The sequence below is a fragment of the Jaculus jaculus genome, chromosome 4, assembly GCF_020740685.1.
Source record: "Jaculus jaculus isolate mJacJac1 chromosome 4, mJacJac1.mat.Y.cur, whole genome shotgun sequence".
In the NCBI taxonomy this organism is placed as follows: Eukaryota; Metazoa; Chordata; class Mammalia; order Rodentia; family Dipodidae; genus Jaculus; species Jaculus jaculus.
Window position 1 is genome coordinate 159,131,885 of NC_059105.1, and position 23,761 is coordinate 159,155,645.

Below are 23,761 nucleotides of genomic sequence, written 5' to 3' on the forward strand. Positions count from 1 at the left end.
ACAGGGTCGAGTAACCTAAAGAATTAGGACAAGTAGCTTTATGTTCTGGTATGTGAAACAAGACCCAGGACCCAGGAGAGAAGATAGAGACTCAAAAATAATCAGAACCCACATTGGCTCTCTCCTCCTGCCCCACGGGAACCTCCTATGGCAGGATCCTCGCTCAACTTTCCATAAGCCGCAGTCAAATTCTTGGGTGCAGGGCTGGAGAGATGGCTTAGTGGTTAAGGCACTTGCCTGCGAAGCCTAAGGACCCAGGATCGCTTCCCCAGGACCCACGTAAGCCAGCTGCACAAGGTGGCACAGGCGTCTGGAGTTTGTGCGCAGTGGCTATAGAGGCCCTGGTACACCCATTCTCTCTCCCTCTCTAGTTTCCTCTTTCTCTCTCAAATGAGTAAATAAAATAGTTTTAAAAATTCTTAGGTTCGAGCCAGGCATGGTGGTGCACGCCTTTAATCCCAACACTTGGGAGGCAGAGGTAGGTGGATCGCCGTGAGTTCCAGGCCACCCTGAGACTACATAGTGAATTCCAGGTCAGCCTGGACTAAAGTGAGACCCTACCTCGAAAAACAAAACAAAAAACAAACAAACAAAAAAACCCCTCTTAGGTCTATAGTGAGAAAGCTACAATTAAAACCAGAAGGAGCTGGGCGTGGTGGAGGAATGCTGTGAGTTCGAGGCTACCCTGAGAGTATATAGTGAACTTCAGGTCATCCTGGGCTAGACCAAGAACCTACCTCAAAAGAACAAAAACAAGAAAGAAGGAAGGAAGGAAAGAGAGAAGGAGAGAAGGAAGGAAGGAAAGAAAGACAGAGGAGGAAGAAGAAAGAGAGAGAGAGGAGAGAGAGAGAAAGAGGAGGAAGGAGAAAGAGAGAAGAGGAAGGAGCGAGAGAGAAGAGGAAGGAAAGGGAGAGAGAGAAGGAAGGAAAGAAAGAGAGAAAGAAAGGAGGGAGGAAAGGAGGAAGGAAAGGAAAAGAAGGAAAGAGAGAGGAGGAAGGAGAGAGAGAGAGAAGGAAGGAAGGAAGGAACGAACGAACGAATGAACTTGGACAGACCTCGGTCCCACACCATCCTCTCTGATGGAAGAACTCTACCAGGACCATTCAGACTGGCTATTCTTCTTGGTCCCTGCCCCTGGAAGGTAGGTAATAAAACATGGGTTACACAGTGCAGTTAGTAAAAGCTGAGAATGAGATACGCGTGTGGCTTCCCCACAGATGGTACACTGGGCCCTCTCTCCGCTTGTCTGCTCAAGCCAGTGATTCTAGGGTCTGCTCCTCAGTGGGGACATATCACCCCTCAGTGCATGTCATGTGTCAGAAGATATCTGAGGCCAACAAGACCTTGCACTTGTTCTGGGAGCCTCTTTTCTCCCATGGTAAGTAGCACGTGCTCTGCTTCTATATACAGAGGGGCAAAGGCTAAATTCAAAGGATTCTTAAAAGGAAACAGAAGACTTTAAAATCGATTACACCTGTCCTGGCTGGCTCCTAATCTTGCATCCGGGAAACCACCGCTGCTTTGAGGAAAGTGAGCTCATGGCAAAAGAGGATTAGTGAGGAAAGGAAATGTAGTCAGGCAGTGACCTTCAACCCCAGGGAAGAAAAACAGCAAGCAGCACATGGGGAGAGTCAAAGAAATACCCCCAGGTGAGCCGGGGGTGGTGGCGCACGCCTTAAATCCCAGCACTCGGGAGGCAGAGGTAGGAGGATCGCTGGGAGCTGGAGGCTCTTTGACCATGAGAACTGCAGCTGTTTTTGGATCTCTGGGCACAGAGACCTTATCGTATGGCCTTGGCAAACAGTCTTCAGACACAGAGGCATTTGTGGAGCAGACTTTAGGCACGTAGGCACTGTCTGGAAAGATTTATTTTCTGTATATAAGCTTGTGTTTGCCTGAATAAATCTGAGACCTTGATCAGAATATAGACTTGGTCTCCTTCTTTGTGTCTCTTGTCTCCCATCCAGGTTACTTTCCCCTCATGTCCTTGTTTAACTCCCTGCTGGCCGGGGCAAGCTTGGGCTAGAGTGAGACCCTACCTAAAAAAAAAAAAAAGAAAGAAAGAAAGAAAGAAAAAGGAAGACAGAAGGGAAGAACAGACAGAAGGAAGGAAAGAAGGAAGGAAGGAAGGAAGGAAGGAAGGAAGGAAGGAAAGAAAGAAAGAAAGAAAGAAAGAAAGAAAGAAAGAAAGAAAGAAAGAAAGAGCCCCAGGAGGAGAAATGAGAAGAGAAGCCAAAATATGGGAGTATGGATGTGTCAGAGCCCTGTTTTGCTCTGGGAAGAAACTGAACAATGGAAAAAAAGAAGGTGAACTGAGGATCACCTCGGGAGGAGAGGAGGGGAGAGACTGAGGATCACCTCAGGAGGAGAGAATGAAGGATGGGAGAGACAGCAGAGGCAGACACAAACCTTGGAAGGCAGGTGTCCACCACACGCTTATGCACACCAAGTTGACAGTTTCTGGCATTTTCTGAACCAAGCTATTTAAAGAGAAGAGCCATGTGGGAGACTCTACTCCACACTTAACAGGAGGTTAAACTGTAACCCCAGAGAGGGGCAAGTGATCTGCCAAGGATCCCACAGCTACTTGCTCTCGGAATGGAGTCAAAGCCAGATCTCCTGCCCTGTAGACCAACGCGGCTACTCACTGCACACCAAACTTTTTTCTTTTTCTTTTAATTTTTAGGTTCTTTTCGAGGGAGGGTCTTGCTCTAGCCCAGGCTGACTGGGAATTCTCTACATAGTCTCAGGCTGGCCTCTAACTCACAGCGACCCTCCTACCTGGGATTAAAGGCGTGCACCGCGCCCTGTCAAACTTATTTTGTTGACAGAAGCAAGACCTTGCTATGTAGCCCAGGTTGACTTCAAATTCATGATTCTCCTGCCTCAGTCTTTCAAGTACCGAGATTACAGGGATGCACCACCACTCCCAGCTTGCTCGACATACCGCTTAAAGCACACACACAGCAAAACACCCCATGGGTGCTGGAGAGATGGCTTAGTGGTTAAGCGCTTGCCTGTGAAGCCTAAGGACTCCAGTTCGAGGCTCGACTCCCCAAGATCCACGTCAGCCAGATGCACAAAGGGGGGCGCATGCATCTGGAATTCATCTGCAGTGGCCGGAGGCCCTGGCGCGCCCATTCTTTCTATCTGCCTCTCTCTGTCACTCTCAAATAAATAAATAAACAAAATAAAAATTTTAAAAAAAAACCACCCCATGGGCTGAAACTGATCTCCATGCCCAATACGTTCTTCAGGAGCGCCTTACCCAGGACCAGGGCATTCCCACACCATAAAAAGTTGTTCAGGGGCTGGAGAGATGGCTTAGTGGTTAAGCGCTTGCCTGTGAAGCCTAAGGACCTTGGTCCGAGGCTCGATTCCCCACGACCCACATTTGCCAGATGCACAAGGTGGCACATACATCTGGAGTTCGTTTGCAGTGGCTGGAGGCTCTGGCACGCCCATTCTCTCTATCTGCCTCTTTCTCTGTCTGTCACTCTCAAATAAATAAATAAATAAATATAAACACACAAAAAAATTTTTTTTAAAGGTTGTTCAGGACTGGAAAGATGGTTAAGTGGTTAAGGCGCTTGCCTGCAAAGCCTAAAGACCCATGTTCGACTCTCCAGGTCCCATGTAAGCCAGACACACAGTGACGTAAGTGCGTATGGTCGTACATGCGCACAAGATGGTGCACACGTCTGGAGTTTGATTACAGTAGCTGAGGCGGTGTGCCAATTCTCTCTCTCTCTCACACACACACATTAAAAAAATAAATAAATAAAAATAAAAAAGGCCAGTCTGTTGGGTTTGCCTCAAAAAAAAAAAAAAAACCAAAACAAAACAAAACAGCAACAACAAAAAAGACATTCCCTGAGCTGGAGAGATGGCTTAGTGGTTAAGGCATTTTCCTGCAAAACCAAAGGATCCGGGTTCAAGTCTCCAGGACCCACGTAAGCCAGATGTAGAAGGGGGCACATGCTTCTGGTGTTCATTTACAGTGGCTGAAGGCCCTGGCACGCTCATTCTCTCTCTGCCCCCCTGTCTCTCTCTCTCTCTCTCAAATACATAAATAAAAATAAAGTTTATAAAAAAGACATTCCCTGCTAGGCATGGTGGCGCACGCCTTTAATCTCAGCACTTGGGAAACAGAGAATAGGAGGATTGCCATGTGTTGAAGGCCACCCTGAGACTACATGGTGAATTCCAGGTCAGCCTGGGCTAGAGTGAGACCCTATGTTGAAAAACAAACAAACAAACAAAAGTTGTGCGGTGAACAAATGGACCATTGTCTCTGTGCCCAGCTTCTTCCTGAACAAGACTGCCCAGATGAAAATTGACAGCAGTAGAATGGCGCCTCAAACTTAAATTGTGGCTTCCAGCCTCGAACTTTCATTTACTTTTCCTTATCACAAGAACCCAGAGAAAGGCAGAATATGTAGCCTCTTCACACTTGGCAGGCAGATAAGGAAAACGACTCAAGTATTGAGGGACTGACACTTCCACCAGTAAGTCCCGGCTACGCCCATCACTCCATCCACTTACAAAGAAGTCTTCTCTCTCCCAGAGCTCCCTGTTCCCTTAGTCCGTCCTTTATTTATTTATTTTATTAAAAAAAATTGTTGCTTATTTATTTGCAAGCAGAGAAGGAGAGAGAATGAGAATGGTGTACCAGGGCTTCTTGCTGCTGCAAATCCCAGATGCATGCACCACGTTGGGCATCTGGCTTTACATGGGTAGTGGGGAATTGAACCGGGTCCAGCTGGTTTTGCAAGCAAGTGCCTTTAACCAGTGAGCCATCTCCTCAACCCACTACACTGCCCTTTAAAGGGGGAAAAAAACAGCTGGGGAAATAGCTTAGTGGTTAAGGCACTTGCCTGCGAAGGCTAAGGACCCAGGTTGGATTCTTCAGGTCCCACATAAGCCAGATGCACATGGTGGCACATGTGTCTGGAGTTCGTTTGCAGTGGCTGGAGGCCATGGCGTGCCCATTCTCACTCTCTCTCTCTCCCTCCTACCCCTCTGTCTCTAATAAATAAATAAAAATCTTAGCTGGGCGTGGTGGCGCACGCCTTTAATCCCAGCACTGGGGAGGCAAGAGGTGGGAGGATCACCGTGAGTTCGAGGCCACCCTGAGACTCCATAGTGAATCCCAGGTCAGCCTGGGCTAGAGTGAGACCCTACCTTGAAAAGCCAAAAGGTAAAAATATAAATAAATAAATAAAAATCTTTAAAGGGGAGAAACAGAGCTGAAGAGACTGCGCGGCGGGGGGGGGGGCAGCTGACCATCTGCTGATTAACAATTGCGGGGGCTGATGAGAGCAGCCCCCCGGTCCACGCCGCATCCTTCTTCCTCTTCCTCGGCAGACAGACACAGAAAGCAAAGGGCTTCTCTGCCAATAACAGAAATGTCTCCTTCCCGCACTCACAGACATGAGACTGGATGCGTGTGAGCCAAAAGCAATGCCGTGGGGACCTGTGCAGCTCACCGCGGCGGGTCCCCAGAGAATTCACAATGCAAGTTTAGGAGTCTGGGAGCTGCAGCGAGTAGGCGGAAGGGCAAAAGATAGCTTGTGTCCTTAGGGTGCCCTTGTGACCTACTGCCGGAGGAGGCGGTGGACAGGGTCCAGAGTCCAAGCGCTGTCCCCTTGGCCTCCTCCGGGAAGCCGGTTGTACTTTGCCCTTAATTCTAAACTCACAGCTATTCTGGCTTCGGACATAATCCTTCTACTTAGCTACTTTAAAAAGGATTTACTAGTTAAGCTTGCACTTCCTCTTACAGGGATAAATTTGATACACTGAGAGGTGACTACATGGGCCACTCCTGAGTCTTATAAAAAAAAAAATGTCTGGGGCTGGAGAGATGGCTTGGCGGTTAAGCGCTTGCCTGTGAAGCCTAAGGACCCCGGTTCGAGGCTCGATTCCCCGGGACCCACGTAAAGCCAGATGCACAAGGGGGCGCACGCGTCTGGAGTTCGTTTGCAGTGGCTGGAGGCCCTGGCGCGCCCTCTCTCTGCCTCTTTCTCTGTCTGTCGCTCTCAAGTAAATAAATAAAAATAAACAAAAAAAAATTAAAAAAAAAAAACAGAAAAAAAAATTTTTAAAGTGTCTGTTCTAGGGCTGGAAGGATAGCTTAGCAGTTAAGGCATTTCTCTGCAAAGCCAAAGGACCCAAGTTCGATTCCCCAGGACCCACAAAAGCCAGATGCACAGGTGGCGCATGGGTCTGGAGTTTGTTTGTAGTGGCTGGAGGCCCTGGCGCGCTCTCTCTCTCTCTCAGGGCTGGAGAGATGGCTTAGCGGTTAAGCGCTTGCCTGTGAAGCCTAAGGACCCCGGTTCGAGGCTCAGTTCCCCAGGTCCCACCTTAGCCAGATGCACAAGGGGGCGCACGCGTCTGGAGTTCGTTTGCATTGGCTGGAGGCCCTGGCGCGCCCATTCTCTCTCTCCCTCTATCTGTCTTTCTCCCTGTGTCTGTCGCTCTCAAATAAATAAATAAAAAATTAAAAATAAATAAATAAATAAATACAAATAACATATTTTTTCTAAAGTGTCTGTTCTAAACTCTCACGTACCTCTGCCTAGATGAGTTTAGTTCTGGAACATCAAATTTATAAGCTTCTCCCACAGGCACTTTGACTGGCTGTAGACACCAGGACTGCAAACTTAAGACCTAAACCCTAATCTTCCTCATCTTCATCCCCTAACCACCACCACCACCACCACCCCGACCCCCCCGCCCCCAGCCCCACGAGCTCAGGCATCCAGCTCTGGAGATTCCACAGCCAGTCTAAAAACAGGACACTTGGGCTGGAGAGGCAACTCATCGGTTAAGGCGCTCGCCTGAATAACGTAAGGACCAGAATTCGATTCCCCAGTACCCACGTGAAGCCAGATGCACAGAGCGGCACATGTGTCTGGAGTTCATCTGCAGTGGCTAGAGGCCCTGACGTGCTCCTTTTCTCTGTCTCTCTCTGCTTGCAAATAAAATAAATAAAAAATATTGGTGGTGGTGGTGGGGGGGATCAGGACACTTGTTTTCACAGGCAGGGCTCAGGAGCCAACTAGGCTCCAGCAGGGAGAGTCAAGACACAAGGGACACCTCAGGTCTTTGCTCCTCCCACGAGTCTCACTTCCTCAGCAAAGCTTTTCTCGACCTTTCCGGGTGGCATTCACTGACACCCCTGGGCTACTGAGCCTGTTTACAGCAACGCTCCACCTTGCACACCACGCTCCTGGAGGGAGCTGTTCATCGCCTGCGCGTCTTCCAAGCGCGTAGTAAGTGATCGGTAATGGCTGATGGATAGACCCGGAGGACTCGGTAAGGACATCAAAGCTCCCCTGCCCACTTCTGCCACCTAGAAAGCCTCTCAACAATGCCCTGCGGTAAGGCTCCGTAAAGCCTGGCACAACCGCTGTCATCTTCAAATATGGGAAGTCTCCTCTAACGGCCTCTGTCACTTAGCCAGCTAGGCAGAGCACTGATAAAATGTGGGAGGCAGGGCTGGAGAGATGGCTTAGCGGTTAAGCGCTTGCCTGTGAAGCCTAAGGACCCCGGTTCGAGGCTCGGTTCCCCAGGTCCCACGTTAGCCAGATGCACAAGGGGGCGCACGCGTCTGGAGTTCGTTTGCAGAGGCTGGAAGCCCTGGCGCGCCCATTCTCTCTCTCTCCCTCTATCTGTCTTTCTCTCTGTGTCTGTCGCTCTCAAATAAATAAATAAAAAATTAAAAAAAAAAATGTGGGAGGCAGAGGAGGACACCTGGAAGACAGGAATGCTTTCACCCAACTATGAACCACAATTATTATCCAAAGGCTAAGACCTCAGCAGCCACCCAGAGGTCGTCCGTTCTGCTCAGCAAGTGTCGGCAGAGAGCTGTGGGGGTGACAGCCAGGGTCACTCATACACGCTGACACACGTTCAGTTAGGTGAGCAATTCTCCTGGCTTCATGCAATGCTTTGTCACAGTAACGAATCTCCGTGGCTCAGAGGTTAAAGGCGCCCGCTTGCGAAGATGAAGGCCTGGGTTCAATTCTCCAGTGCCCACATAAAGCCAGAGACACAAAGTGGTGAACGTGTCTGGAGTTCATTTGCGGTGGCCCTGGTGCGCCTATGCTCACTGTTTCTATCTATCTACCTCACTTTGCTCTTAAATAAATAGAAGTATTTTGTTTTTTTTAAAAAAAAAAAATCAATCCTAGCACTCGGGAGGCAGAGGCAGGAGGATCGCTGTGAATTCGAGGCCACCCCGAGACTACATAGTGAATTCCAGGTCAGCCTGGGCTAGGGTGAGACCCTACCTCGAAAAACCAAAAAAAAAAAAAAAAAAAAAAAAACATCAATTAAGGCGCTTGCCTGTGAAGCCTAAGGACCCATGTTAACTCTCCAGATCCCATGTAAGCCAGACGCACAAAGGTGAGGCAAGCATGAGATCTCACACATGCCCACTGGGTGGCGCAAGCATCTGGAGTTCAATTTCAATGGCTGAGGCCCTGGCGCACCAATTCTCTCTCTGTGTCTAAAAACTAAAATAATTTAAAAAAAATGAATCTTCTTTAATGTTCTCTCTCCCCCACAGCAGAACAAGCCTGAGGTCATCAACTTATAAACTGCAGGTTCTGACATTCACTTACATCCCAGTGATTTAGAATTCAGATGGCGGCTGGAGAGCTGGCTTAGCGGTTAAGCGCTTGCCTGTGAAGCCTAAGGACCCCGGTTCGAGGCTCGGTTCCCCAGGACCCACGTTAGCCAGATGCACAAGGGGGCGCACGCGTCTGGAGTTCGTTTGCATTGGCTGGAGGCCCTGGCGCACCCATTCTCTCTCTCTCCCTCTATCTGTCTTTCTCCCTGTGTCTGTCGCTCTCAAATAAATAAATAAATAAAATGAACAACAACAACAACAAATTTAGAATTCAGATGGAATAGGAAGGGGTCTGCCCCAGAGAAAGGCCCACAGAAAACTCAACCTGCAGCGTCGTGGAAGGACCAGGGACGTTAAAAGTTCACAAAACATGCACAGGCCTAAAGCAGCTCAGGGCCAGCTGACTCCACTGCCTCTGTCCTGCAGAAGTGGGAAGGGCCTGAGTAAGGTGCCCACTGGGTGTCCCTGAAAATCACCTTGCCTCTCTGGAATCAAAGCCCCCCCCCACCTCCAAGAAGGTAAAACAGAGCAATACACAAGAGAGAGAACCCAGGAGACAGAGAAAGCTCTATGGAAACTAGGGGGAAAAAAAAAAAAAGAGTGGAGGTCTAGAGAGGGAACCAGACCTTTCCTCTCCAGAGCAGAAGTGACTCAGTGTCACCCAGAGGGTCTCTCCATCCATCCTGTCCTGGGGCTGGTGGGGGGGGGGCGACTAACTGAATGACGATTCTGCCTAGCCACCTAAGTCGCCAAACAAGCACTCTCTGGACCTCAAGCCGCTGCGCCTGGGGTCCCCGGCACGTACCCACAGTCCACCCAGCAGATGGTGCCTTGACCCTTCACTGCCTGGGCCACGGTGGACAATAACCTGAGATGATTTTCAGCTGCCGCTTCTGTAAAAGAAAAAAAAAAAAAAATTAACCATTTGTATCCAAGGACTCTGGGACGTGAGGGGGCGGGGACACAAAGGAGAGCCTCTCGTAGGTCCGGTGTCAATCTCTGAGAGCCGAGGCAGAGCCTCTAGGTACCCCTGAAGGACAGCAGGGTCTTGGGGACACACGTCTACAGCCAAGATCGCAATACTATCAGCCTGCAACAGTCTGCGACAAGGTGGCTGTGGCCGAAACTCCCAGTCACCTCTCCCATGTGACCAGGTGCAGAGAGGGTTCTGTTCTCTTCTCCAGCCCCAAATCCTATGGTACAATCCCAAAGCCACGCAGAAATGATGTCTGCATTAATGTGCCTCCAAGGATCTCCTCTTCCAAGGTGGAAATGGTTGCTGTTGGTGAGTACAAAGCATGCTGAGCTTCCACAGCTGCGAACAAGAAGCACTGTTCAAGAAACGTGCTCAGGGCTGGAGAGATGGCTCAGCGGTTAAGCGCTTGCCTGTGAAGCCTGAGGACCCCGGTTCGAGGCTCGGTTCCCCGGGACCCACGTTAGCCAGATGCACAAGGGGGCGCACGTATCTGGAGTTCGTTTGCAGTGGCTGGAGGCCCTGCCACGCCCATTCTCCCCCCCCTCCCTCTCCATGGCTCTCAAATAAAAATAAACAAAAAAATTAGAAACAAGAAACGTGCTCAGAGGAGGCACTCCCAGGACATCCCGGGCACAGAGCAGGAGGCGGTGAACAGTGAAGTGGGAAGCCACCGGGCATAGGTTCTGGAGGTGGTGAAGAAAAAGGGACCCTAAAGTGGTCCGCCAGGGGGAGGGGGAGCTGCTTGGAAGGACGAGGGTAGATAAGGAAGTCCAGTGTCTGGGATGCTCAGATGACCCACTGGAGACTACAGTGCGGAGCAGCATGTGTGGGCAAGAGGCAAGGGGAGAAGGGATTGCTCAGGGAAGGACACCAATAAGTGGCAGCAAGTTTGGGGGGTTCTCCACTTCCAATGAGCCCATCTTCCCACTCTCTCTAACTACATGAGACTTCCTGCTTCCCCACTGTAGAATGAACCCGCTCCTTCCTGTCTTTAATCAGAGGACGCAAGAGGCACTCGCAACATACGGGACCAACTCTGCCACGAGGAGCTGGTTGGCCTCAAGTGCCATGTCCTCTTACTGACATCTCTGCCAACCTTGTGCATCTGGCTTACGTGGGTCCTGGGGAAGCGAACCTGGGTCCTTTGGCTTCACGGGCAAATGCCTTAACCGCTCAGCCATCTCTCCAGCCCCCATTTAGAAACAGTTCTGACAGTCTGCACCGCCTGGCAAAGGAGCAAATGAGACAGCCTCATAAAAAAGACCCTATCATGGGACCTGCCCTAAAGCACTGAGCATGCTTGTCACTAGCAAACAACCGGGGGGGTCCCAGGAGTTTCCAAGAGCGGGGGAGGCATGCTTATTCAGAACCCCAAACCTCAAGAGAAACAAGGCATCTTCACTGCCTCCGTTTCCCAGTTTCCTGACAGCAGAAAAACAATAGATACCTGTGGGGCTTCCAGTAACAAACTCAGGGAAAGCGGGTGCCAGACCCTCAGAAATAGGAACAGCAAGAGGCAGCAGGGACAGCCACGTGTCAGGGATGCTGACAGGGCAGGGGACTTCAAGAGTGACAGAGTGGCACACAGAACATTTATCAGCTCTGAGTATGGAGGACGAGCTGCCTGGGCCATCTGTGCCCAGAAATGGCCCAGCTTCTCCGGGGACACAGAGACTTGGCATCCCGAGGAGAAGCAAAGACACTGAGCTCTGCTGCAATCACGTCAACAACCGGCGACTCGCTCTTTCACAAAGTCGCTGCTGCCACGGACCAAGCCGACTTCTGCGGGCTATGCCCTCTCAAGGTCAGGGCACGGTCAGGCCACCGCTCCTGCCCCGAGGAAGCTGCCAGGTCTGAACTTAGGACGCACTCCAACGTCAGTCTTGTATCTGACCCTACAGCAAGACAGGTGTTGACCAGGCAGGGACCGAGGCTGCTGGTCCAGGTGAGAGTGCCAGGGACCCTTTCAGCTGGTGAGACGCCAGTTTGGTAATGGATCTAAAGCTCCCACAAAGACTGCCCTGATGGGGACGGGGCCTATGGTGGGCAGGAAGCCAAATAACCATCCTGTCCTTCCACACTTCCCCCTCCTAAGGTCAGCAGGGGCCCCAGGGCACCGTTCCCATAGGATGTTCATAAAAAGGAACTGAAGCCGGGCGTGGTGGAGCACGCCTTTAATCTCAACACTCGGGAAGCAGATTTAGGGGGACTGCTGTGAGTTCAAGGACACCCTGGGACTACACAGTGAATTCCAGGTCGGCTTGGGCTAGAGAGAGGCACTGCCTCCAAAAATATTTTTAAATGAGGGCTGGAGAGATGGCTTAGCGGTTTAGGCACTTCCCTGCCTAAGGACCCGGGTTCAATTCTCCAGGTCTCACGTAAGCCAGATGCACATGATGGCGCATGCGTCTGGAGTTTGTTTGCAGTGGCTAGATATCCTGGCGAGCCTATTTTCTCCCTCCCACCCGCTCTCTGTCTCCTTCTGTATCTAATAAATGAGTCTCCGCTCCCACCTGGGTCCCCCTCCCCTTCCTTGTCCTCCTTGCCATGATAGTGACCCCAAAGTCAGGAGGGAACACTCACCTGATTTGGAATAAAGCACCAGCACATTATTGCGGGTCCTGAGAAGTTTCTTCAAGTCCTTGGGGTCAGAGATTCTCTCAATGAGCGAGGAGACCTTTGCGGAGGACAGCCAAGTGGGCAGAACCACCTAGGGACCAACCAGCCAAGGACCGTGAGTCTAGCTTCTGGTCCACCCACGGTGCCCATGGATGTGTCCCTGAGTACATACATACACATTTTCCCTCTGAAGGAAGTGGCCTGGCAACCTCTCACAGAACACACCTACCTCTTCATTTTCAGGAACACTTTTTTTGTTGTTGTTGCTGTTTTTTATTTTTTATTTTTATTTTTTTTGGTTTTTTGAGGTAGGGTCTCACTCTGGCTCAGGCTGACCTGGAATTAACTATGTAGTCTCAGGGTGGCCTCGAACTCTCGGAGATCCTCCTACCTCTGCCTCCCGAGTGCTGGGATTAAAGGCGTGCGCCACCACGCCCGGCTGTTGCTGTTTTTTAAATATCAGTTAGCAAGGATGTAGATGTTTTGTCGTTTATTTTTATTTATTTGTTTGAAAGTGACAGAGAAAGAGGGAGAGAGAGAGAGAATGGGTGCGCCAGGGCCTCCAGCCACTGCAAAGGAACTCCAGATGCGTGCGGCCCCTTGTGCATCTGGCTAATGTGGGTCCTGGGGAATCGAGCCTCGAACAGGGGTCCTTAGGCTTTACAGGCAAGCGCTTAACTGCTAAGCCATCTCTCCAGCCCTGTTGTTGTTTATTTTTATTTATTTGAGACCAACAGACAGAGAAAGAAGCAGATAGATAGAAAGAGAATGGGCGTGCCAGGGCCTCCAGCCACTGCAAACGAACTCCAGACGCCTGCGCCCCCTTGTGCATCTGGCTTATGTGGGTCCTGGGGAATCGAGCCTCGAACCTGGGTCCTTAGGCTTCACAGGCAAGCACTGAACCGCTAAGCAGTCTCTCTAGCCCTCCAGGGACACTTTTTGTCCCACTCCAGTCTCCACCACACCCATCAACTCTGTGCACTTTGGTGAGGCTATCCGGAGTGCTGCTTACATGACACATTGTCACTCAGCAATCAAGACAATCGTAGTTCCATAATCTGATTGTCTGTTAAGAACATTTCCCCTTGCCAACAAACACAGAATTCATACTTCTATGAGCTGATTGTCTGCTATGAACATTCCCCATTGCATACTAACTGTGAATTCATAGTTCTATGAGCTGATTGTTCTACGGGCCGCATTGTACTCAAAGTGCCCCCACATGACAGTTGGAAAACTCCACCCGACCTTGAAACCCGGACACACAGAACCCCCCCTCCCCAGGGGAACGGATTCTCTCTCGCTCTCGGGGTGGGAATGGATGAGTGAGAGACGCTTAAGCTTTTCTCACCCATCCAAAGGGTTCACAGAGGTCAGTCAACAGGAAACAAGCCAATTTCCCCTTACAGCGTCCGGGAAATCCTTGGGAACTGGAGGTGCCAAGATCTTCTGCAGGCACGGTGAAGGGCAGGCTAAAAGCAGTGTGGGGTGAGGTTGAGAAGATGAATAAGGCACTCCTGGCAGAAGAGAAGGAGTCACTATAGAGGAAACTCTACCAGGCCCTCAGAGAAAACGAGGGGACTAGGGAAAGTCCATGCACTGAAGGTAGAGACCACAGGCCTCTGTAGACTCTTACCCTCCTTATTATCGCTCCCCCATCCTTTTTTCTTTTTGTATGCCAGGGCCTTTAGCCACTGCAAACAAGCTACAGACACCTGTGCCACCTTGTGCACCTGGCCTTAAGTGGGCACTGGGGAATCAAACCCGGGTCCTTAGGCTTTGCAGGCACATGCCTTAACCATTAGGCCATCTCTCCAGCCCACCCCTCCCCTCTTCCAAGGGCTGTCCGTCAGCCCTATTCAGGTGGGACATGAGTGAGCTGTGCCCGGAGGAACCTGAGAAAAGAAAAACTTGGAACCTCTAGTGACATGCCAAGTGTCCCCCACAACGCTCCACCAACTCTCTGGGTAGGCAAGGGCCCTGCCAGCCCTTGCCCGCACGCCCAGACACCACCACTCCACACCCCACTGACTGCTCTTCCTGGTGGCCGGGGTGGGAGGGTGCGGGGGATCTTTGGTTTCAACCCAAGAGGCAGAGGCTGAAACAAGGCAGTTGTGTGCTGAAACTGAGAAAATAATGAAAATAACAAGGGGCAGGAGGAAAACAGAAATGTAGTCACTATTCTCAGAAAAATAAAATAGCAATGTATCTATAAAGTTAAGGGTAGAATGCTACAGTCAAGACAGAACCAGGAAAAACCCATGAAAAGAAGAACTATCACGCAAACAGTAGGTTGGAAATGGCATTAGAGAAAAATCTCCTAGAAAAATAAAATCAAAAGATCAAGCAATAGCCAGGCGTGATGGCACACACCTTTAATCCCAGCACTCGGGAGGCAGAGGTCCCAAATAAAAAGCAAGCGTCAGGCTGGAGAGATGGCTCAGGGGTTAAAGGACTGGCTTGCAAAGCCTGCTGGCCAGGGTTCAATTCCCCTGTATGCATGTAAAGCCAGATGCACAAAGTGGCGCATGCATATGGAGTTTGTGTGCAGTGGCAGGAGGTCCTAGCACGTTTGTATACTTTCCTTTTTTCTCTCTCAAGTAAATAAATAAGTATAATTTTTGTTTGTTTGACGTAGGGTCTCACTCAAGCACAGGCTGACCTGGAATTCACTACGTAATCTCAGGGTGGCCTCGAACTCACGGTGATCCTCCGACCTCTGCCTCCCAAGTGCTGGGATTAAAAGCATGCGCCACCATGCCTGGCCTAATTTTTTAAAAATTTTATTTATTTATGTTAATAAAAATTAAAAAAAAAAAGAATCTTGTGTAAGATCCACAGTGATGATAGAAGTCACTGAGTTTGATAGAAAACCAGATTTCTAGAATTTAGTGCCCATGTGATTTTTACTAAAGAAATGGAAACTTCATGTTTTCGTTCACATTGATGAGGTAGTTATCCTCAGGGTAGACCTGGACTCAGACCTACCTGAATCAAGGGCTTGGGAGAGATGGTACAGCATGTCTACATCTTTGATTCTGCTTTGATATGTGTTGGCTTTTCTGTGAAGCAGATTCTCCATTGTTACAAGCAAAGATAGATACCATAGTTCCAGAGTCACAGCTGAAGAATTTATCATCCCCAGGGCAAACACCACATGCTTACAAAAGCCCTAAACCTGACTCTCAATGTCACAAGAACAGAGAACTATTGACAGACCAGATCTTGGCAGCTTGTTAAATCTGGAGCTGGGGTTAGATTTCTCTGGATCCCAACACAAGCTGGATCCCCATAAGTAAACAGAAGTGCCACCATGAAAAGGGAGATGGGAATAGCAGAAGTCAACTGTACTGAAATTTGATTCTAAGATACTTCATGGCTGTAATGAGAAGAAAAGTGTGTACACCTCTCTTTTCCTTTTATATTCGCTTAGCTCATGCTAAGTACAAAGACCTAAGCTGGACATTGAAAATAATGATCAAAAAACTGGTGACGTGGTTAATTCTTGTGAAGTATTTCCTAAGTGGTAGATCCTTCTTAAGGAGCTCTGCAGGTTTTAGATGACTTCCTCCTTATCATAGACTCTCAGAGATATGCTGCTTTTATCTCTAAGGTCATAAAAGCAAATAATGCAAAGACTCTCCTGGTCAGGGAAGAGGGACTTCAGCGCTAGAAGTTAATGACCTCTAACACAGGAAAGAAGTGCTATGACAGTGACAAGAGCAAAGGAACTGAGGATACTCAAAGACAGAGTTTGGAAAGGCTCTATTGTAGAAGAACCAGTATGGGCCACAGCATGTAGAATGTTCTAGAAGCGTGCTTCAGCATGGCTGTAAGAAAATCATAACAATTGTCATCTACATTGGTAGCCAGAGCCATGCCATATAATTACCTCAATTAATTTTCCCCATGGTGTACTATTAGACCTTAGAACAAGAAACTAATGTCAAATAATAGAACTAGGTAGTAAGCCAAGATTGAATACATGTATTTCTGAAAAGTGGGGCATCTAGGAGAAAGTAGGTATAACCAGGACGGAAGGTGTGGTGGTTTGAGATAAGTGTTCCTCTCAAACCCATGTGTTTGGAATGCTTGATGGCAATTTGGGAATTGGAACCTTGCTGGAGGAAGTGTGTTGTTAGGAGCAGTCTTATGGGTGTTATAGCCAGCTTCCCCTTGCCAGTGCTTGGCACACTCTCTTGCTGCTATTGTCCATCGTATGTTGGCCCAGAGGTAATGTCCAGCCTCTGCTCATGCTATGTTTTCCCTTACCATCATGCAGTTTCCCCTCCAGTCTCTAAGTCAAAATAAAAGACTTTCCTCCCACCAAAAAAAAAAAAAAAAAAAAAAATTATTTATTTATTTGAGAGCAACAGACAGAGAGAGAAAGAGGGGGAGAGAGAGAGAGAGAGAATGGGCGCGCCAGGGCTTCCGCCACTGCAAACGAACTCCAGATGCGTGTGCCCCCTTGTGCGTCTGGCTAACGTGGGTCCTGGGGAACCGAGCCTCGAACCAGGGTCCTTAGGCTTCACAGGCAAGTGCTTATCCTCTAAGCCATCTCTCCAGCTCAATTTTTTTTTAAAGTCTCACCAAGGTACAACTGGAAACTAGTGAGATACTGCTTACATAGAGACCCTATAAAAACACTACCTACAACAGGGCAGAGGTCAAGACTGCCCAAGGAGCGCCCAGCACACACCAGAAGACAGCTGAACGCGCTTGCCTTCCTCCGCAGTCCTGAAGGCACAACACTGCCAAGTCGACTTCTACAGCCAGCCACACAGTCTGCCCACCATGAGGACAGATTTATTCACAGACTCAAAAACATCAGATGTGCAAAATTTACCACCAATGCACACTTCCTTAGGGAGCCGCCGGAACCCACGCCTCACCAAGACGCAAAGCAAAAGAGAAATGAGCAGCGGGCACCGAACCTGACCGACCCAGGAGCCCGCATCAGGAAGCGGCCGGGGCAGTTTCTGCAAAAAGAGGTCACAGGGGAAAGTGGTAAATGCAAAAAGACAACTGGAGGCCAAGTGACGCGTGCTACCACATTGAAACGAGTTTATTGGGGGGGGGGGTGCAGGCAGGTTTTAAGGTAGGGTCTTGCTCTAGTCCAGGATGACCTGGAATTTACTATGTAGTCTCAGGCTGGCCTCGAACTCACGGCGATCCTCCGACCTCTGCTTCCCGAGTGCTGGGGTTAAAGGTGTGCGCCACCACACCCAGAATGAAAGGAGCTTTCAGGGGCTGGAGAGATGGCTTAGCGGTTAAGCGCTTGCCTATGAAGCCTAAGGACCCTGGTTCAAGGCTCGGTTCTCCAGGACCCATGTAAGCTCATTTGCAGTGGCTGGAGGCCCTGGCTCAGCCATTCTTTATCTATCTGCTTCTCTCTGTGTCTGTCACTCTCAAATAAATAAAATGAACAACAACAACAACAAAAAAGATTTGTTTTTAAAGAGGAGTTTTAAAAAGCATTTTATGGGCTGGAGAAATGGCTTAGTGGTTAAGCGCTTGCCTGTGAAGCCTAAGGACCCCCCCATTCGAGGCTCGATTCCAGGACCCACGTTAGCCAGATGCACAAGGGGGCACACGCGTCTGGAGTTCGTTTGCAGTGGCTGGAGACCCTGGTGCACCCATTCTCTCTTTCTCTCTGCCTCTTTCTCTGCTCTCAAATAAATAAATCATTTTTTAAAAAGCATTTTATTATTTATTTAAGTGAGAAAGAGAGAATGGATACACCAGGGCCTCCAGCCACTGCAAATGAACTCCAGACGCACATGCCACTTTGTACATCTGGCTTACATGGATCCTGGGGAGTCGAACCTGGGTCCTTAGGCTTTGCAGGCATGCTCCTTAACCACTAAGCCATCTCTCCAGCCCTGAAAGGAGTTTTAATACCTGCCAGAAACACAAACCAGAAGTGAACTGGCCAAAGCCACACAGCCAGGATCTGAACCGCAATCTAACGTGCACCCCAACCCCGCCTGCCATCTTGGGACATCGCCCCCTCACAGCCTGATGTGGAGAGCTGAGAGCCAGCAACAGCATTCAACCTTTCAAAAGCTTAGTGCCTCACGTGGGCCATGGGGTGACAATATCTCCCTGGGGGCACCGCAAGAACAGTGAAATGGGATAACTTACTAAACACGCTCTACAGATCATCAAACCCTCTGAAAGCATCAGTTACCATAACAAAATATGCAGACTGCCATCTCAATGGTGGAAGGAACACAACCATAGTCTAGTGATTCTAAATATAGCCTAAATATAAAATATAAATAGAATCCAGGCGTTCTTTCTTCCCAGAGCAAAACTACCCAAAATGTCAGGAATTTTCCTTCCTTGTCAGAGCCGGTACATGATGCCTAAGGACCCGCTGCTTATTATGCAGGCCAACTTCAGAGCACACCAGAACGTTCTTTCAGTGTTGATTAGCATGTGTCCTCCTCTGCTCCCAGGGAGCTAATGGACTTTACACCCCAAGTCCATGCCTCAATGCACATGGCAAGGGCTGAGAACAAAGAAAACTGCCGCAACAAAACAGGCTGCTGGGAAAACATGGTGACTTGCCGCTGTTTTCATCCTTAGACAATCCAGTCGAGAAAAACAACTTCCGAGCTACAGAAGTAGCTTAGCGGCTAAGGTGCTTGCCTATGGGGCCTAAGGTCCCAGGTTTGACTCCCCAGAACCCACTTAGACCAGATGCACAAGGTGACACATGCATCTGCAGTGACTAGAGGCCCTGGTGTGCCCATTCTCTCCCTCTCTCTATAATAAATAAATTAAAAAAAAATTGTTTTGTTTTTTTCGAGGTAGGGTCTCACTGTGGTCCAGGCTGACCTGGAATTAACTATGTAGTCTCAGGGTGGCCTCGAACTCTCGGCAATCCTCCTACCTCTGCCTCCCTGGGATTAAAGGCGTGCGCCACCATGCCTGGCTAAAAAAATTTAAAAAAAAAAAAAAAAAAAAGAACAACTTTCCTGATGAGAAACTCTGACCTCCAATCCAGATCAACCTTGTATCTGGAAGACGTGTAAACCATGGAGACAGGGAGAAGGAAAAGGGCACCAGGCAGACAATGGAAGGGCTGCTGGCCTCAGTGACGCAGCATCCACAGGACAAACTGTGCCCACAAAATAAATAAATAAATAAAAACCACACAAGTCCAATCTTGCACACATGCTGGCTTCCTTCCTGATATAAGTCCTGTCAGTCTCTGAAATCTTCGAGCCAAGGGCCACGTGAGATCAAAACTGCCACCATGCAGGTAGCTGAAACCTCTGGCCCAGTGTCCACTGTGACATGGCGCAGACTTGAGCTCCTCCGGAGATACACTGAGCAAAATGACTCTGCCCTCAAACCCATCACCCAGAAAGAAGCTGAGCTGGCATCGGGCTCTCCCAGCCCCCTGCAAGCCTGCATGGAAGTCTCTGTAAAGGACCTGTCTCTTTCTTCCCCACGTTCCCACGGCCCTACCCTGACCCAAGATAAGGAGCTCTGGAGGATAAGGCACCCTGGACAGCCTTTAGGAACTGTCCGTCCAGAAAAATAAACATTAAAGATCGCATCCTGACCTGCTCAGGTCAGCCCTCAGAGCATGTCCCGAAGTGGAGCCTGGGCAGCTTCAGGAGGCCCAGAAAGGACCGTAGAATAGGAAGACCGTAGCCCAGCGAGGGCCCGGGATGGGACTGATGAGGAGACCGTGGGCGTTGCAAGTCTTCCCAGCCTGGGCAGGGAGGCAGTGGGGACTTTGCGGAGCAGTTAAAAAGAAGTGCCAGAATCCCATACTGGGCAGCAGCCAGAGGCAGAAGGTGGCGTGACCAGCACCATGGCTGACCAAGTGAGAGAAAAGGGTTCATCCAGCCAACGGCAAAACAACACAGCCACTGACCATTCACAGGTAAGCAAGGAGGTTTAGAGGACAAGGTGGAAAATGGCTCCAAGGATTCTGGACTTGGAGAATAGATGGCAGCCAAAGATGGGAGAAGAGGCAATGGGAAGGTGGGTGGCTCCTCTCTTGGACTGAGGAAGACAAGCAGGGACAGGATTGCTTGGACCACAGAAAGCATCTGCGAATGCATCCTCAAGGTGTGACTGGAGTGTCCAGGGGCTGGGACCAGACAGAGAGGACAGGGAACAACAGCCCAGCCCGGAAGGGGAAGAGCAGGTCAGGCTGAGTGGTGAGAAGCTGGGGAAAGGGCAAAGGCTGTGGCATCTCAGAAGACACCTGGAGCCAGGCATGGTGGTGCACGCCTTTAATCCCAGCACTCGGGAGGCAGAGGTAGGAGGATCACTATGAGTTCAAGGTCCCTCTGAGAATTCCAGATCAGCCTGGGCTAGAGTGAGACCCTACCTTGAAAAAAAAAAAAAAAAGATACCCGGGACTAGAGAGATGGCTTAGTGGTTAAGGCACTTGCCTGCAAAGCCAAAGGACCTTGGTTCGATTCTCCAGGAACCACATAAGCCAGATGCACGGAGTGGCACATACGTCTGGAGTTCATTTGCAGCACCTAGAGGCCCTGGTGCACTCATTTTCTCTCTCTCTCTCTCTCTCTGCCTCTTTCTCTCAAATAAGCGGCGTTTGCCTGCAAAGCACCTCAATTTGATGCCCCAGGACCCACATAAACCAGACGCACAAGGTGGTGCATGCGTCTGGAGTTCATCTGCAGTGGCTGAAGGCCCTGGTGCAGCCATTCTTTCTCTCTCTCTGTCCTCTTTCTTCCTCTGCTTCGTTCTTTCTCTTTCAAATAAAGAAATTAAAATAAAGTATTAAAAAAAATTTTTTTTAAGCCGGGGCCTGGAGAGATGGCTTAGCGGTTAAGGCACATGCCTGTGAAACCTAAGGTCCCAGGATCAATTCTCCAGGTCCCATGTAAGCCAGATACACGTGGCGGCACATGTATCTGGAGTTTGTTTGCAGAGGCTAGAGGCCCTGGCATACCCATTCTCTCCCCCACCACCCCGTCTCTAATAAATAAAAAAATCTTAAAAAAAAAAAAAAAGAGCTAGGCATGGTGGCACACGCCTTTAATCCCAGCACTCGGGAGGCAGAGGTAGGAGGATCACCATGAGTTTGAGGCCACCCACGACTAAGTAGGCTAACTACATATTGAACAGGTCAGCCTGGGCTAGAGTGAGACCTTACCTCGAAAAACAAAACAACAACAACAAAAAAAAAAAAAATAGAAGAAAAAGAAAAAAGACACCAGGAAGTGTTTCAGTGAAGGTGGGCAGTTTAGAAGGCAGGTTCCAACAATGGAAGCAGCAAGTAGGTACAGCAGGGTTAAAAGGTCCCCACAGGGCTGGAGAGATGGCTTAGTGGTTAAGGCGTTTGCCTACAAAGCCAAAGGATCCTGGTTCGATTCTCCAGGACCCACGTCTACAGTACATTTGCAGTGGCTGGAGGCCCTGGCGCATGCATTCTCTCCTCTCTCTCTCTGCCTCTTTCTCTCTCTCAAATAAATAAGTAAATAAAATATATTTTTTAAAGAAAGAAACCTTTTTAAAAGGTCCCTGCAGAGGACAGGGGCCTCTGGAGGCGCTGCAGACACAAGATTTTCCCGGAGAAGCATAAGTTGAAAGCCTGAGAATGGAGGAATATTCGATCTGCAGAGCCAGACCCGAGGAGAGCACAAAGATGTGGTCACAGAGTGAGCAAGATCAGAGTGTGCCCCAGACAGCCTCGCCCTTGCCCCCGTGGAAGTGGCCAAGGGTAGGGGGGCGGCTCGTCTCCCTCCCCTGAAGCCGGGGGGGGGGGGGGGGGGACGGGACACCTTTCTCCAACCACTTAACATTCTACCTTCTCCTCCGCTCCCCACTTGCCGTTTGATCCTTTCCTTTTTCCTTGAGAGCCTTGGGGGGTGGGGGTGTAACTCTGTAAATCACAACCCACAAACCTGCATGACTACAAGAAAACCACAGCCGCATCACAGCAGTGTTAATCTGCTCCTCCGCCGGTGCCCCGGGGAGGAAAAGGCAGTACTGGATGCAGAAGCACTCCTCAAGCCAGCTGCTTGCAAGCCAACCCTGGTATCATTCCTGCTCTTGGCAGGCTCTTTATACTGGACGTCGGCCCACTGGAGAGGTAGAGGAGAGAAAAGAAAGACACCCTTGGCCTACCGTGTCCTTTGATCTCACTGTCCCCATTCATCTGAGCGCCTTCTTGTTACTCACTGGCCCTGGGCCCCACCGGTATTTACCTGGACTGATTAGCAACCTCCAACGGCGAGCCACACGTTTGCTGGGCTGAGACTCATGGGACACTTTCTTAGTGCCAGCAAGCAGAATGTGGCAGGGAAGATCAGCAGCCCCCGCCTTTCTAGCACAGGAGAAGAAAGACACCCCCCCCCCAATACCTGATCCTGCTTGTACCAAAAAGCAGCACTCCCTCCCCAGTCAGGGCCCCACATACTGACTTGCAACACCGACCCATCGCTCTGACAGAGTGCAAGGCTCTCTATAGGGCTCTGTAGCACTCACGTGGTGGCGGCGGCGGCGGGGGGGGGGGGGGGGGCCTCACTACCTCCCCAGAACCAGCTAGTCAATGTGGAGAAAGCTGGGTTCCTTCCTCGCTTAGCGTACTCCATACATGATGGCTCTCCTACCACAGAGCCTACAGGTTTCTGGTTTCTCCCATCTCCTCCTTTTTTTTTTTTTTTTCAATTTTATTTATTTATTTGAGAGCGACAGACACAGAGAGAAAGACAGATAGAGGGAGAGAGAGAGAATGGGCGCGCCAGGGCTTCCAGCCTCTGCAAACGAACTCCAGACACGTGCGCCCCCTTGTGCATCTGGCTAACGTGGGACCTGGGGAACCGAGCCTCGAACCGGGGTCCTTAGGCTTCACAGGCAAGTGCTTAACCGCTACGCCATCTCTCCAGCCCCCATCTCCTCCTTTTAACATTCAGATGTCCTGGAGAGAGAAAGAGCACTAGATTCGGAGTCAAATGTGGCATGGATCCAGGTGTCATGTTTATAGCCAAAAAAAAAAAAAAAAAAGGCCCCAAGCTTATTACTAGACCTCTGAGTGCTGTTGCTCTACCTGGAAGGTGAGAGGGTAATACCTATGCCCACCTGGCAGACTGGCTTGGGATGAAAGGAGGGGAGAGGAGGGCATGAACACAATGCTTGGCAAACAGAGACACATAATGGCCATTAATTGCCTCTATGAGCACTATTAGTGACGAGAGCAGCAGCAGACTGTGACCACCTCTTCCTCCCTGGGGGCCCTGCCCGCAATCACGGCTGCAGGTCCAAGCAGGAAGGCGTGCACACGTACACACATTCCCGGTTTCACCGGCCAACTGCACGGCGACCCGGACCAGAGGTCACGTAAGCACATTTAGAGAGTGGCCCAGGATTTGCGCGCTGGGACTCAGCGCGCCGTGTCTTGTTTGCGGCCACCCAGCAGGTGGGTACTTGCCTCCTTCTACAGATGAGCCATTCCAGGGCACCCAGGGGATCAGCAGGACCCTGGCTAGAGAGCGTTTGCCTCTTTCTTTCTGCCATGAAGAAGGGGAATATCTACT

General features: G+C 49.9%; 1 protein-coding gene across 1 annotated transcript in view; it reads right to left on the minus strand.

Annotated features, from left to right (window-relative positions):
* Window positions 1-23,761, minus strand: part of Pdia5 (protein disulfide isomerase family A member 5) — a 130,461-nt gene that overhangs the window by 81,034 nt on the left and 25,666 nt on the right. The window contains exons 2-3 of the mRNA XM_045147458.1: window positions 12,195-12,321; window positions 9,441-9,528 (exon numbers count right to left, since the gene is read on the minus strand). Coding sequence (XP_045003393.1) covers window positions 9,441-9,528; window positions 12,195-12,321 — 215 coding nt within the window. The remainder of the gene's footprint in view (window positions 1-9,440; window positions 9,529-12,194; window positions 12,322-23,761) is intronic.